The following is a 15,736-nucleotide window of genomic DNA, read 5'->3' as shown; positions in this document are numbered from 1 at the left end:
AACTGATAGTCAACACCACACCAACGTGCATTTTGCCTAAACACAAAAAAACACACAAAGGCCTAGATTGCACAAATCAGCTTGCAGAAAGCTATTGCAGGGCATCAGTGTCCATTACTTATGTCTATGCTGAGCATACCTTTGTAACCTAACAACTAATAATAAGTATTGTAGCAGAATAAAATGAGAGCTCTGAGCAGGTACTGCCTTTGACAGATAGTGCAGAGTCTATCACAGTTTTTCTGTTAGTTTCTTTGAGAGACTTATACTGAACCTTTCCTGCAAGAATCATTTAGCAGTGCAAAGAGTGAGTCTCATTTAAAATTTCATTCAAACCACCCTATCCTTCTAAACTGTTTCAGTGGATGACTCTGTCAGGTGAAAAAAAGGCATACCAGTCAGTCACTGAATACATTCACCTTTCTGAAGAGAAACCACAGCTTCAAAGCATCTTTCTGATTTATAAGCTTATGACTCTTTAATCAATGCAGAAAGAGTCATAGGATCAGATAGGACAAATTCTGGCACAGTTATGGTCTGTTATGATAGTACTTATTAAGCAAGTGGCTGAAAGAGTCTGGAATATTTTAGAATCTTATCTTGGTGTTATCTAAAAACTGAGGTCTGAACTAGACTTCCCCTCAAACAATGTTTTATCATCATGAGTCTCTCTCTGCTCTGCTTGGATGAGCACTAAGGGGATTTAGGGGAGGAAGAGGAGGAGAAGAGAAGAGTAAGAACACCTGTAAAGGAGAAAAGCATAACAAACAGACCCTTTCTGATTCCCCTGCTTCAGATGTTTTCCATACTGTTTGCCCCTTTCCTCTTTCCTAGCCTTCTCCCACCAAGTCACTTCCTCCCAGCCCCAATCCCCCCCATTCAGCTCTTGCTGGTTCTCTGGTAGCACCTTTTCTTTCCAAGGTACACAGCAGGTATCTCTCCCTGAATATATCACCTGGGGATACATTGCCAGCTTAAGAATCACCTCAGCAGTCTGTGACATGGACTTTCTGGCAGAGGTCAGTGTGCAAATACTACAAAGTTCCTTAGGTCATATTAAACAAGTGGAAGAAATTATGTCAAGGCAGCGTTTAGTCTGAACAGTGAGACAATTCAAGACAGACAACATTGTGGTTGATGTACAAAGAATACCAGGGATTCTTGTTCATGTACAGAGTGGGGGAGGATTTAAATCAGGAAATATTTTGAATTATACTGCCATTATTTTCATATTTCACAGACATCTGTGCAGCATCTTTTAATTTTTATATTTCTCATACAACTACACAAGCTCCCTGTTATAATGGCCTGTCTCTATTTCATGCAGAACCTAGTTTTCTGCGTAGATAACAGGAGCATATAGCCTGCTCTTGAGTGAAGCCCCTGAGATCCAGATCTGCTTTGACTGTTGTAGAGCTTCACTTTCACCACGGGGCAGAGAGGTGAAAATACTTGTTCCTGTGAAGAAGCTTCTTTAAATAGGCTGCTGTTCCCTTAGCCGGGATAAATCCAGATACTGCTGTCTTAAAGCCTACTTGTGCATTCCTTCAGCTCACACGCCACTAGAGGACACTACAATCTAACTTGTTCCCTTTCCGGCTTCTTGGGACAGGCTTGCTTGAAAGCTGCAGCAACATCTCATTCTGACAGGAGTCAGAGCATTTACATGCCTCATGCGAAAGATATCTTTGGGATCTGATAAAACAACATTTAAATTCAGTGTTAATGATTCAAGAACACTTACTCTGGCTATCTTAGCAAATAAGGGCACTGATTCCTCACCAGGTTTTATCTCTGATCAGCACTATAGGTGGCACCAAAGCATCATCACCACGACTTGCCTAAAGAATATTCCTTACTGTGATATAAAGGATAAGTTTTGCTAATATTATTACAGAGGCAATTATGTAGAGCCTGACTGCCAATTACAGGTGCATTCATTCACTATACACAGAGGTGAAAACAAGAGGATAGCAGTACACCAACCCTCCACCAGCCATTTCCCTCCATTCTTTGGAGCACCCAAGACACACTTACTTTGTGCATTAGGGTTTCTCAAGAACTGTCTTTGATTTTTTCTTTGGGTCCTGCTGGTTCGGTAGTCAGCGTCTCCGCAGTTGCAGTCTTTGTCTTTGCTGCTGTATCCCCGGGAGTGTATGCTGCGGGTTCTTTTTCTGATGGCAAGTATGTCACTAGATACTTTACACTTGTGAATGCGAAGTTTGCCAGAAGCATCCTCTGTGCACTGCCACTTCTGTGAGAGCAGAAAACAAAGATGATTTCCCAACAGAGCTCCAAACTCCTGCTACTTTCAGATGGCTTGTAAAACATGAGAGGAAAATTTCTTTAAAAACTAAATAATTCCTTAAGTAACGAACAGAGAAGGGAAACCTTTTAGGGGACTAAATTTACTTGCATTCTTCTCAACATCTCTCTCATCTAGGCAAACATAAGCTTGAATGAAATCACTGCAAATCTGCATAAAAAAAATACAACCCAGCCAAAAAAGATATATAAATCAAGAGCATCTAGACTAAACACATCCGTGAAAGAAGCACGTAAAAAATCTTAATTTACCGAGCCATAGAGTACAGCTGTCAGGGCCATTTTCACCAACTCTTTTTTTTTTCTTTGAAAAAACAAACATTGTTTCTTTGTTCTGTGACTTGGAATTTCTAGCATGATTCAGGGGAAAAGAAAAAAATCCCCACAGATGAAGAAGAGCTGAGATCAGGACAATTGCAGGGTTTCTTGGAAAAGAGAAGGACAAATTGCTGGTACGATTTATACAAAAATACAGAAAGCATTAACAGCAGGGAACTTAGTTCCTTACCAGAGGCCATGTGCCCCCACAAACCATGCCACTCAGAAACGCAAACACTGCTGTTTTTTTATATTTTATTTGAGAAGAAAGAAGCATGAAACCATAATAACAGCAAAAACATACTACGCCCAGCCACCCTCACTATACCCAACAGGTGTAATCAGCATGTTAAATACTTCCAGAAAAGCGAGAGGGGAAGAACCGTAGAGATAGCCAAGAAATAAATTAGCAGAGAGAAACTCTTCTGGCTACGCAGTTTTTCTGTTTGTGTCAGGCTGGGGATAAAAAAGGTGCAGGCTGGAAGGAGTACCTGTAAATGGCTTTGTATTTGTGCTGAATATCAGAGCAAAGGAGGGAGGGTGAGAGGAAACTGAGTTTCCCGCAGCTTGCCTGCACAATGTCTGTCTGACTCGATTAGCAACATCACTGAACCCAATTGGAAGATTCTCGGTGGATTTTTCCAGAGGATCCCACTGTCTTCACATTTCAAATGAGAAAGTGGCTGAGGCTTTAATTTCCTTTCCACGCTGAACTGTCTTAAAAAAGCTGAAAGGAAATGTTGGGTTTTACATGGATAGGTGCTGACAGCTCAGAGCTCCTTTGCCCATGCTTAAAGCTTGCCATATACGGCTTCTGAATGGTAGCTGGCGCTCACAGCACGGCACCCAGCCTAAGCAGCCTGTGAAGATTTTAAAGTCAGTTGTAGTCTGAATAACAAAAGGGAGAACTAGAAATAGCTGTGTTCATTTATAATTTTAATACAATTAGAAATGCCTAGCCACAATGACCAGACTTCGTATACAAAGCAATTAAGTACTGCTGGGTAGGGCAGAGAACTCAACTCAGTAACGCTATTGGTAACTGGGACCCTTTAGTTCCAGCTTTAGCTAACTTTGCCTGTATGGTGTGCTTTTCTCATTCCCATGAAGGAATTGCATAATTTTCTCTTTCCTCATTAATAATAGTAGGACAGCTAAATAGGTACTGGTCCTAATGGAGTACCCACCGTGATTTTTGAAATAGAAACTAATACCAGAGCAGATACATTGGAGTAAGTCTCTCCCATTAACTAAAGGCTGCTGTGGTCTGGTTTTGTTGTGCTGTCAAGCTAGCTGAAGTATGAAGAAAAATACCTAAGGTAGATCTGGTGACCTGATAACCTGAAGCAGTAGTTGCTGTGGTAGCATACAACAAAAAACAATTCCTGACTTATACACAGCATTCACTTTAAGGAATGCAGAAGAGGTGAGGGAAACTATATTATGTGGAATATACATACACCCCTACTAAGCTAACTGTTTTGGGCTTTCTGGCGTGTAGCACCTCTCTGTTAAACACTGAAATACAGACTGACCCACAGCACAGTAAGAGCACACTCTAGCCTAATCTGATCTAAAAGACGGGTCCTACATTCAGAGATTTTGCCTGTGTATTGGCATGACTTTGATCACAAAACAGTAAACTGTATTCTGAGAAATCATACTCATGTCCAGACTTTCTGTGTAAGCATCAACAAGTAGAGGTATCTGAGAGCTATAACACTTTGCTAGATTTAATTCTGCAATAGCATGTGCACTTTTCCTATAGTGGTGAGAGAAGTTGCTTACAGGATAAGCACTGATTTCTTGTGTTTACTGGGTATGTTACACATACACATTTATGGCACTAGCTTTTAATGATACTCAAAAGTACTATTCTAAAGTAAAATAAGCATTTTCTTGGTCTAACATTAATTATAGCAACAGGTACTAACAGTTCTCAAAGTGGCTTCAATAGTCATTTGAAGTTTTGACTATCTAAATAGTCATTTAGATCATTTTCTAACAGTATTATGACCAACACTGAAACAAGATTGTCTGTGTCTAGCATGAACCAATAACAGTTCTCTATTTAAAACAGAGATTAAATGTGATTCAGTTCCTCTTTTTTTTTTTGTTTTTACTTTAAAAAGTATCATTATAAAGATGCCTTAGAGTTCTAAAATGGAATTTTTAGCCTAACTTTCCTGAATCCCTGCCCATGCAATCATGAACTGAACATGCATTATGCGGTAAGTCATAATGGTCTCTCTTCTCATCTTAAGATCTATAAAATGCATTAATGCACATAAAAGAACATTCTGACTGATGTACTGCCCCTTCCCCACCTCCATTTTCTACCTTCCTTCCCACTATGAATGCCAAACTGCTCTTGGAAATCTAAGACTTATTAGGTTAGGTTTCTGGGTCCCCAATCTCTCCATCAAGAAAAGAAAACATTGGCATATACACAAACTAAATGTATCTTCATTAAATTTTAAGTTATATATGCTTCCTTGTTTTCCCCCTGTTTATTTTCCTTCCCCTGGTGATGTTTCACAAGACACCTAAGGTGATCTAACAGTTCGCTGTTGCCATAGGAATAAGGGACAGTCCCATCCTCACCCTGTGTCTGGCTGCAGGCTGACTTTGGGACCCCCGGGCTGATTTTTTCTCTCCCTCACTAAGAGGAGAAAGGACTAACTCAGAACAAAAAAATAAAAAGCAAAGGGAGATAAAAAGCAGGACTCTGCCATTGGGCTGCAACAAGATGGTATCAGTCATGTTGTGAAACACAACCTGTATCAGCCTTTTTTCCTGTCATTGACTCATCTTTCCCTTCTTTCATCTCATTTCATCGCCCACCCTCCAGCAATTATTTCAATCTCACCTCAGCTCCCCTCCACTCATCTTTTCCTTCTGCCTCAATTCAACGCCACAGAGGAAGCAAAAGGGGAAGAGCAACCTTAATACCCAACATCAACTGGGTCCTGAAATCCCATGCCTGAAAGCCAGAGTAACCGCACCACCGTAAGGGGCTTTGCTGAGCCCTGAGCCCAGCACCTGCCACTGCCCCGGCCCCTCAGCAGCGGAGAGGCAAAGGCAAACAGAGCCAAGCATCACTTGGCTGCTCTGACCTCTGCCAAAACTGAGGTTTAAAGGTATGATGCATTTTCACCTGGGGGTAGAAGCTTACTCTCATAAAGTCATTTCAAATGCAAGGGGGAGCAAATGAGCTGATTAAAAGGATATCATTTGCACTTGGTCACTTTGCTTTATGCTGCAGCCAGCACAGCTCCAGTAGCAACTTATGGCTAACTGGAACAAGGCAGACAACAGCAAATGACTTGGTAACTACCTTAGGGTTGCAGTTTCCAGGTATTAAGCACTTTGTGCCACAGCCCTAAAATTAAATAAGTCTATTTCATTACTGATAATAATTAATGCATAAAAAATATACATTCGGCATGAATCATTGTGGTCTGCTGCACTGTAAATACCCACTCATGCAGGATTTCAAATCAACATTGTTTAGTTAATAGACTGTGACAGCTTTGAGAGAGCTGCTGCTGCCTCATATACAGGGGAAATCAATTAGACAGTTCATGAAAGGTGTTTCGACAGTAGGCAAGCTAAAGGTTTCTATGAAATGTAATTATGCTGCATTTGCAGTAGACACTTTAGCGTTAAATATCTTGTCAGATTTTATCACAAAGCTATGAAGTCCTTAAAAAACATGCAACTGGAAATATAACACAGCTGCAATATTTTTACAGCTGCTTTTCCATTTTAGTAATGGTTGCCTTTACGACTAACTTTGCATATTGTTACTCAGCCTAGGGGATGTTAAGACAAAGCATGAAAAGGAAAACTTTATGAATTTGAACATATCTTTAAGCTCTAATTTCCTTTTTTTCTTGTTTAGAAAGGTATGATTTCAGTTAAAAAATGGTTCAGATGAAAATACTGTAGTAGGCTGTACGTGCGTACCACTTTCCTCTGCTAGCGATCACCAGAACTGGCAGCGTATCAGGGGACCTGATGTGATAATACTGGCCAGGGTGTCTGGTTTTGGGTTGTGCTACTGGAATAAGGACTGTTCTTGCTTTCTCTGTGCTGTTCAAAGAGGCCCTGTCATGGAGCATAGTGAAAAGTGCTCTGTAATTAGTTGGCTATGGTAAATAGTGCAGATCAGCAACAGTTTATTTCTGCTGAACCAGACCTGAATCCTGGGAAATGTTTTACAGGCCATGGCCTCTATGCATTCCCACACCACAGACATGAACCCGGGTCCTGACTGAGGCTTCTAAGTGCCCCTGGAAATACTAATTTGTGTTGTTATATTGTGATGTTATTTGAAGGCTGCAAGCAAAGTGCAGCTGTTTCACAAGGACAGCGTGCCAGGTCCACTCAGGAAATTTGAAATTGCTTCACTTTTGTGGAAGAAAATTCACCTCCTTGAGTTTAGAACTAGGTTGACACCACCCAAAAGGGCAGGTCCCAGACTGTGCAACTCTCCTTCATAGTTGGACCAACTTCTATTAAATCACTCACAGTTCCAAATTTTACTGATGTTAATATATTCAAAAACAGCCATACCCCTGAGGAAGTGTTCCTGAAAGTGCAACAGGTTAGTGATTCAACAGATGATAGGGAAGCAGTTTGTCACATAAAAATTAATGTAATATAGGGGGAATGTATGCAGGGACTTAAGAAAAACACACAGTTAGTACACGCAGGGACAGAACTGAAGGAAAAAAGGAATGAAGAAATTAATCATTGAATAACAGAAAGAACTGGATTAAAATTGCCAATTTCAAGCTACTTCACAGTGCTTAAGAAATGGAAGAAAGGGAAAATTGCCTTGTAAGTTTTCAGACTGTACAATTTCGTGTTCTTGACGTATAGGCATGATTGATTTTAAATGTCATAGTTATAGCTGTTCTCTAGTTTATAAAAAATGCATGGACTGTATTGTCAGTTCTAGAAGTGTAGGCACTTAGGTTGAGACATCAAATATGTCACCTCCATCGCATTCCCTACCAAATCTATTAGCTTGTCTGTACTTACAACTCAACGTAATACACTTCTCTGATCATCCAATAAACATCTGCTCTCAGGTGCAAATAAACAGGAGTCAATGACACTCAATGATAAATTTAGCCATTCAGTTATAAAAAGGAATACCAATAATCAGATTCCTAATGGGTGAAGCAAACTTAATTTATACTATATTAAACTGGATACATTAGTATGGAAACTCTGCAGAAAGAGAACCACAAAGGAGTATTACAGACAGTGCTAAAAATGATCCTTGCTTATGCTATGTTTTCTGTCTAAACAATTTTGGTGTATAAAATTGCTTCAGAAAGGTGCCATTCTACCAAAAAAATCTGTGTGTTAGGGAATACTGTTAAGATGACACTAATAATGCTGAACACAGTCATGTTTTGGAAGGGATGATACTGGTGAAATGAAGATCTTCCCAGACTGGAACATCTCTGCATTTTATCCAGAACAGAACTGGTGCTTCATATTAAGAACTGCTTAAATTTAAAGAATTGTCAAATCTGGAAAAAGCTGCCCTCTGTTGAATAGGAAACTTAAATATTTAGGCTGAAATATGAAATATTTAGGCTGAAATATGAAATTCCATGCTTTGAAGGATTATCTTTGGAGATAAAGGAACTTACCTTCATGTGGTTGTAAGTCATAAGGATGGTATGTTAACCAAGAATATAATGATTTCTGGCAATTCCTATGAATTCTTGAGCAACGGAGTTGCAGATGATGTTTCTGTCAGCTATGAAGGATGAATCTGCAAGATCTAAAGTTGCCAATAGCTACAAGAGTTGTTCAAGGAAGCACTGAAGTATGTACTTGGTTTTAAGCACATGAGTGGTCCTGTACACATATGTATGAAACTAAGCCTGTGTATAGGCACTCTACTAAATTATGATTAAGAAAAGATGGTGCCAACGAGCAGATGGCAAAGAAGAGCCAGCCTTGAACTGAAGTTCTGGTGGAAGGCTTCATAAGATCAGCTGTCACTGCTTTAAACACGAATGAATGTTGCTACTACTAAGAATAAAAATATTTTCCTTTCTTCCAGTAATCTACACGGACCGGGCTGCTAATACCTCACTTTAGGAATGCTGTAAGTAACTCTGTTTGAATAGATGCCATATGATATAAAATGGAGAAGGACAAGCCGAGGAGGCAGGCAGCATATGGAATAGCCATAGGGTAACATTCCCTCGTACGCGCAGCCTTGGTGCCTTTCTAGTCCTGCAGTCATCAGGGGGCTGCTCTGAAACCGGGAGGATCAGTGAGTGATGCTTACATGCTGTATCATAATTTTAGTTGGGTTTGAGTGGGTGCTTGGGGTCTGGCTGTCACTTTCTGGCTAGCCATCTGACACTTCTACCCAGCTCTTACCGGCTTATGTGTTTTTATTCATACTCTGCAGCTGCTCATAAAGTTGGCCTTTGCAAATGTATGGTCTATGATATTTATTTTACGAGAACATAGATACTTGAGCCAAACCAGACTACACCTGATAAGCCACATTCTAATTTCCTTTACAATATTATCTGTAAGTTGATTGATGGCAAGTGTTTTTTTAGCATTACAAATGGATAGGTTTTTGACTGAATGCTGATATGATAATGTGATAAAAGTGATATGAACAATAAAATTAAAAAATTTTCACTAGATTTTAAAATGGCAAAGTGTACATAAGAAATAAGAGATATGTATAGACAACATAACATGCTTTTTGGATCAGAGCCAGAAGAGTCTTGCACATTTACTGCAGAGCTGATGCTCAGAATCAGCAGCATGTCTGTAGTGACTACATGTAAAGCCTTAAATGATTATAAAACACATTCAGACCTAATCTAACTAAAATCTCAATGTACGGTCTTCAGGCATATCTTCAGAACAGAGCCAAATCTGCAATGTTTCTTTAGGGCAGTTTGGGGATACACTTCCTCAGGAGGAAATATAATATTCTGCATCTCTAGAGCTGAGGTGCATTAAAAAAAGGAACAGAAGGGGGGCTGGTGGCTACGGCGCTATACCTAGCTAGCTCCATGTGAGTTCATGGGCACGCAAGCTGTACCAACACACGTAGCGCAAAGCATTTTTCCGTGCTGCCTGCTGCCAGTGCTCGGTTCAGCTGGCAGCGGGCGACTGCTTCTTACAAGTTTCAGCCCTTTGCTGTTCCCACGCTGGCAGGCAGCGCGGAGCAGATGGCAGGGGATGTATGCCCATAAAATAAACAGCCCCGTGTCTGGGTTTGCTTGCTGAGTCATCCAACCTAAAAGCTGAATTTTTAAACACGGAGCTTCACGGTCCTCCTTTCGGGAGGAGGGATTGTGTGTGTGTGTGTGTGTGTATGTGTGTGTGTGTGTGTGAGCACGTGCTGGGAAAATCTTAAAATCAAGTTGTGTTTGTGCAACTTTTTTAAGAGGATGAAAATGTATGCTTTGCTATGGAATTGAAACCGATTATAAATAATGGATTGAATAGTGTAGCAGAGACACCAGGCCTATCAGTCACAAGACCTCAAAAGGTAACTGCTATCTGGGAAACAGTGTTCAGTCCCAGAAGTCAAAATGATTGCTCAAGAAAATTCCTATGACTCAGACAACTGGAGCAAAAAAGAATAAATACTGATGAATTAACTGAAGCCATTAATTACGGGCTTATGTAAGGGAAGAGAGAAAGAAAAAGTATAAATGAAAACACAGTTAACTTGCTCTTGTTTGATATTTGCTAAGTATCCAGAAGATTTCATGGGTAAGAAGATGGAGTGAGTTCAACAAAAATAACCTGCCAGAGGATTTGAGCAGCTTGCCTCTAAACCTCCTGAACTAAATGTATTCTCCTCTTAGCTTGTTTCACTGGAAATCTGAGAGGAGATTTGTGTCAAGATAAGGTTATATTAATCCAGAGAAACATTTGTTCACATGCTATTATTTTTGCTCTACAGCAAAATTAACAAAATTTAATTAAAAGTTTGCATGAATTGTTTCCCATTTTAAAACAAAAGCATGGAAAAAAATAGATGATGCAGATGAATAAATATTTCTATAATGTGTATCTCATTGCAGTAAAATTGAATGGGGAAATATGTATCAATGAAATATCAAAAACTGCAAACCACTTAAGGCAGACAGAAATTTGAAGTTTTGAAACTGATTTCATTAATTAAATAATTGTTTTAACTATGCCAAATTTATTTTTGCATTTGATAGTTACTTATTAAACAAAGAAAATAAGTTGAAGAAATAATTATTTTTCTGAATACCACATCCTTTGAGATTTTGGAACTAGTACATCTCAGGATCACACCTCATTTTAGAACATGAAAAAACAATTTTTCTTCTTTTTCAGCTCCCAGCTGTGTTCTCCATTTCAGATGAACCAGATACTGAACTAAAGTAAATTAAAATGAAGAACATGTTCTAAATATGCAAGGCAGTATCAGTGTATTAATTCACCTCATGCTTATTCTTAGTTCTAGGCACTTAGCTGCAACTTCCCACAGACCAGTAACTTCATTCTTTAAAAATCTGTTGGCAATCACATGTTCTATGGTGACTTTAATTTAAATGATTGTAACTGTAATCGATTAGGGTTAATTTAGGATTTATTATAAGCCATCATAAAATAAAATTATGTTTTCTATAAATATGCACTTATGTAATTTAAATTAAAGATACTAATCCAGTCCAGTTCTGGGCTCCCCAGTACAAGAGGGATGTGGCACTACTGGAGCGAGTCCAGCGAAGGGCTACAAAGATGATTAGGGGACTGGAGCATCTCTCTTATGAGGAAAGGCTGAGAGAGCTGGGCCTGTTTAGCCTGGAGAAGAGAAGGCTGAGAGGAGATCTTATCAATGTGTACAAGTATCTGAAGGGAGGGTGTCGAGAGGATGGGACCAGACTCTTTTCAGTGGTGCCCAGCGACAGGACGCGAGGCAACGGGCACAAACTGAAACACAGACGCTTCCATCTGAACATGAGGAAATACTTCTTCACTGTGAGGGTGACAGAGCACTGGAGCAGGTTGCCCAGAGAGGTTGTGGAGTCTCCTTCTCTGGAGATATTCAAAACCCGCCTGGACACAATCCTGTGCAATGTGCTCTAGGTGACCCTGCTTGAGCAGGGGGATAGGACTAGATGATCTCCAGAGGTCCCTTCCAACCTCAACCATTCTGTGATTCTGTGATTCTGTAATTCCAAAAGACCAGAACAAATTGAAATTAAGAAACGTATAAAAATACGATCTGTTTCTCTTTTCCAAGAGATGCAAGATGGCCAGATGAAATCTGCTGGAACAACCTCATATTAAACTATGATCCCTCATACTGGCTGATGGAATATCATATGTGTTAAACTAACATGATTTCGTCCATTAAATTTTAGTTTTCTTTAAGGCTTTTCTATGTGGAAAAAAAGCCTGTGGACACTTATTTCACACTAAAATGCCTCAGTGAAGTTTATGTTATTCCACTGTTGCTCCTTAAATTCACACCACTCCTATTTTATATTGACATCCCTGTGAGTGTCCTGTGTTAAAGAGAATTTGCTCTTGCTTAGTAAGGTTAGAACTGAAGTGAATGGGGTGTGAGAAGCAGAGTTCGTACCTCACAGGCTGCATGAGCAGAGAGGATGAGTTAACACTTCCAGTGATGCTTTGTTTGACTAAAGTTTCCGTAGGTGTGTTTAGCTTCTGTATTCCTGAAGCCTTCAGGATGTTAGAAGTACCAGGGCCAATTTTAGTCTCTTTGTTTAAGAAAATAAAATATACACTGATAGTTAGGACTGAAAATTTGTCTTAAAAATTTGGTTCAGCCCCATCCTTCATTGAGCAGTAAGGGCTGGCTGCTGGGCTCTAGGGAACCAAAGGATCTTCTTCATTTGGAGGACACAGGGGGAATGTGTAGGTGGGAGAGCCAGTGCCAAATGCTATCACTGTTGTAAGCTATGTCTGGCTCAACGCCTTGCCCCCACCTTTTGATCAAAGGTGATTCACCAATATCAGCTGGAAAGACAAATCTACCACAGCAGACTGGGAGTAGCACTGTGAGCAATGTTTCCTAGTGCTTCAGGTGCGATATCTGGTCAGGACACTTAACCTTTTCTATTCACATGTGGAAAAGTAAAGTTATTCTAAACCTGGATTATGGCATAAGAGCTAATAAATATAAGAAATAATTGCAAAGAAAATATTTTGGTGTTTAAAAACTAAACATTTTAGCGTCTAACAGTCTAAATGACTCAATTGATCCCCTTTAGTTTTTACAAAAATATTCAGTTTTTCAGATGTAATCTCTGTTTACAATGGCAGTGCTTGAACTCCTGAAAACTTTGCCCTTGGGTGAGACTGTGACATTGTGTATATCCTTTTAAAAGTGGCTATATTTAACGAGCATGTGTGAGGTGAGAACTGTGGCAAAGGATCTAAATGATGATGTGCCAGCCAAAACATATTCCTGTCCAATATGGGATTAACTAAGATTTACTGTAACGCTATGCCCTTATGAATGACAAGGAACAAGGTAGGAAAGGAGCATTGCTCTAAGCGAACAAGCTCTCCCGAGTGCCCTCCTGTTTGCTTTACAGAGCTCTACCAGCTTTGGATAAAGCACCCTGGGTGGTTATGGATGGGAACTGAGCACAGTAAGGCTTTATATTCCCATTCAAAACAGTTTACCAATATTTCGACGCCAGGCCTACAGCCGGCTGCAGTGGCTGGACCAAACATCTGAGGGAAATGCACTGGTGTGTGACTGGGAGAAATCTCCTAGCACTTCTTGGGGGATGCGTGGGGGGAAGGAGAGGGAGGGCGGCCGGGTGGGCTGCGAGCCGCTGCCTGCCACCCGGCCTGCGCCTGTGCCGGGCACTGGTACTGGGAAGGGCTGCAGCTCCTCAGCAAATTCACCTTGGTATCATTACTATAGGTATAGTATTAATTCGGAACCAGTTAGACAGAATTTGGGGTCCGACTAGTTTTTTCTGAGTTTAGTACCCCCTCATAAAAGCACTGCCGAGCTGCAGCTATAATTACACTATTCAGGTATGTAATAACTTCTTTTTGTGAGCAGTCAGTTAGACCTTTTTATCAGAATCTGGCCTTTTACTGAAATCAAAAAAGACCATGAGAAGACAAAGTAACGCTTCTATATAGGTATCAGCACCTGATTCTTACTGTGACCTTATATAGAAACACCTTCTGAACAATAGGACATTTCTATTATATGTGTTTCAATAAATAATAAACCATGGTGATCGCTAAGTGTGTTGTCCAGTTGTTCGCTCCAGCAGGTGAAATAATGCTTAACCATATGCCTAACCAGTTTGGTTCAGTAATTCTGAATTAGTCCACTGAATGCCAGTTTTTACTACTAAGAAGTAGTATTCTTAATTCTTAAGTAGTTAGTAGTAGTCATCTTAATTCATAATTCTTATTGAACTATCTTGTATATTTGGCAACACACTGAATAAAAGAAAGTAGTCATGTAATGTTACTTTTGAATGGAGGAGTTTTACCATAAGCCCTGTATTGGAGGCAGTGCACTAAGGACCAGCCCTCCAAGGTCTTAAATTGGACTTTTGCTTAGAGTAATTTGTGTCTGGGTCTTCCTTGCTCTGAAGGTATTCAGAATAATATCTATATTAATTAGCTATATTTCAGCTATATAATTAACTATATAATTAGCTATATTTCAGGTGCCATTTTCTTCAAATTCTTTTTACCTCTTGTGAAAGATACTTATTTCACTGTGGCACATACAGCACTGCAATTGTCTGTGGCTTACCTGTCCTGGTTGTTCACAGGCTGTTTGGTATCTTGCTTGCTGGCATAATTCTTTTACTCTCTCATATTTTGGTAGTTGATTAGATTGCTGAGTGTTTTTGTTGGGTTCCTCCTTCTTGCGTAGAAATTTGCTTTAAAAAAAATAAAGTTGAGTATTTTATTTACATCCTTCTAAACTCCAGAGGTGATGAATTTAACCGGAAAAGTAAAGCTACTTGAAGATTTAATGATGTCTTGTAGAGAAAAAATCCCCAGATTTCTGCTAGTGATCTTTAATGACAGAAGTTCACGTAGCGAAGGAAAGATTCAGCTGAAATGCTGGCAATTACGAAAAGAGAAATAAGGTCTACTGAAAAAAGTCTAATTAACAGAGTTCAGCACTATTCATACTTAAGTGCATGTTCTTTCACGAGGCAAGATGGGCTGAAGCAGTATTAGCCTTGCTGAAAAGCCCAGCAGAAAAGACTACAGGGCTTCCACACCAATTTAGCACTAAAGTGGCTATACCAAATATATCACAATGTGTCTTATAGGTATTATTTTGTAGTATGATACACAAGATTTCCATAATCTGTAAAAGCTGTAAGTGCCACAGGGAAACTGCTGAAAAATTTTTACCCAGAGAAAATTTTCACTGTGGTAATTGGCAAGACGAGAGAGACTAAAGTGGTATAATAGAAAAGAGGAGCAGCTACAGTCATAAATCTCATTTATGCATAAGCCTTTTCTTAGCTAGAACAAAAATGAAGAATGCTTCCCAACTGAGTTAGAAAATACAAAACCAATTGGTAAGAGAATATTGCACAGTTGGTTTTGAAACAGAGCGATAAAACTGGAAAGAAAATGAGAGAGCTGATGACATGAGTGGTCACAAGTAAATGTGAGAGAAGTAGGAGATATAGACTAGAAAAGTTGCCAGAAAAGCATGCTTTCAAATTTCTTTTGAGGAAGGGATTTGGAAGGATAGCAGCTTGCATAGCCAGTGGTGGGAAAGTAGGAAGTAAGTCAGACTTGTAAGTTTGCTTTCAAAATTTACAACTTCACTGACTGTAAAAAGAAAGGGGAGAGAGCGGAAAGGAAAGCATGCACAAGAGTGTTCCCAGCAGGCAGGCTGTCCCCCAACTCTCTCACCCCTAACAATTACCCTCTTTCCACCAGAAATGTGTCACGCCAAATTTTGGTCTTCTTGTTTGTTCGAAACCTAAAAGCAAAATAATAATATTTACTGCTGTTGCCTATGTATAGCACTGCTAGTGTCAACAATTTTTTTTAAAAAAAACCACCC

General features: G+C 39.7%; 1 protein-coding gene across 1 annotated transcript in view; it reads right to left on the bottom strand.

Moving 5' to 3' along the window:
* SULF1 (sulfatase 1) overlaps positions 1 to 15,736 on the bottom strand; it is a 127,051-nt gene that overhangs the window by 18,332 nt on the left and 92,983 nt on the right. Inside the window, exons 13-15 of the mRNA XM_026076956.1 lie at positions 15,596 to 15,652; positions 14,453 to 14,582; positions 2,038 to 2,254 (exon numbers count right to left, since the gene is read on the bottom strand). Of these exons, the coding sequence (XP_025932741.1) occupies positions 2,038 to 2,254; positions 14,453 to 14,582; positions 15,596 to 15,652 (404 nt within the window). The remainder of the gene's footprint in view (positions 1 to 2,037; positions 2,255 to 14,452; positions 14,583 to 15,595; positions 15,653 to 15,736) is intronic.

This window comes from Apteryx rowi, unplaced genomic scaffold (genome assembly GCF_003343035.1).
Source record: "Apteryx rowi isolate R43461 unplaced genomic scaffold, aptRow1 scaffold_444, whole genome shotgun sequence".
NCBI classification, from domain to species: domain Eukaryota; kingdom Metazoa; phylum Chordata; class Aves; order Apterygiformes; family Apterygidae; genus Apteryx; species Apteryx rowi.
The sequence above is the reverse complement of the archived record's forward strand: the minus strand, read 5'-3'. Positions and strand labels throughout refer to the sequence as shown.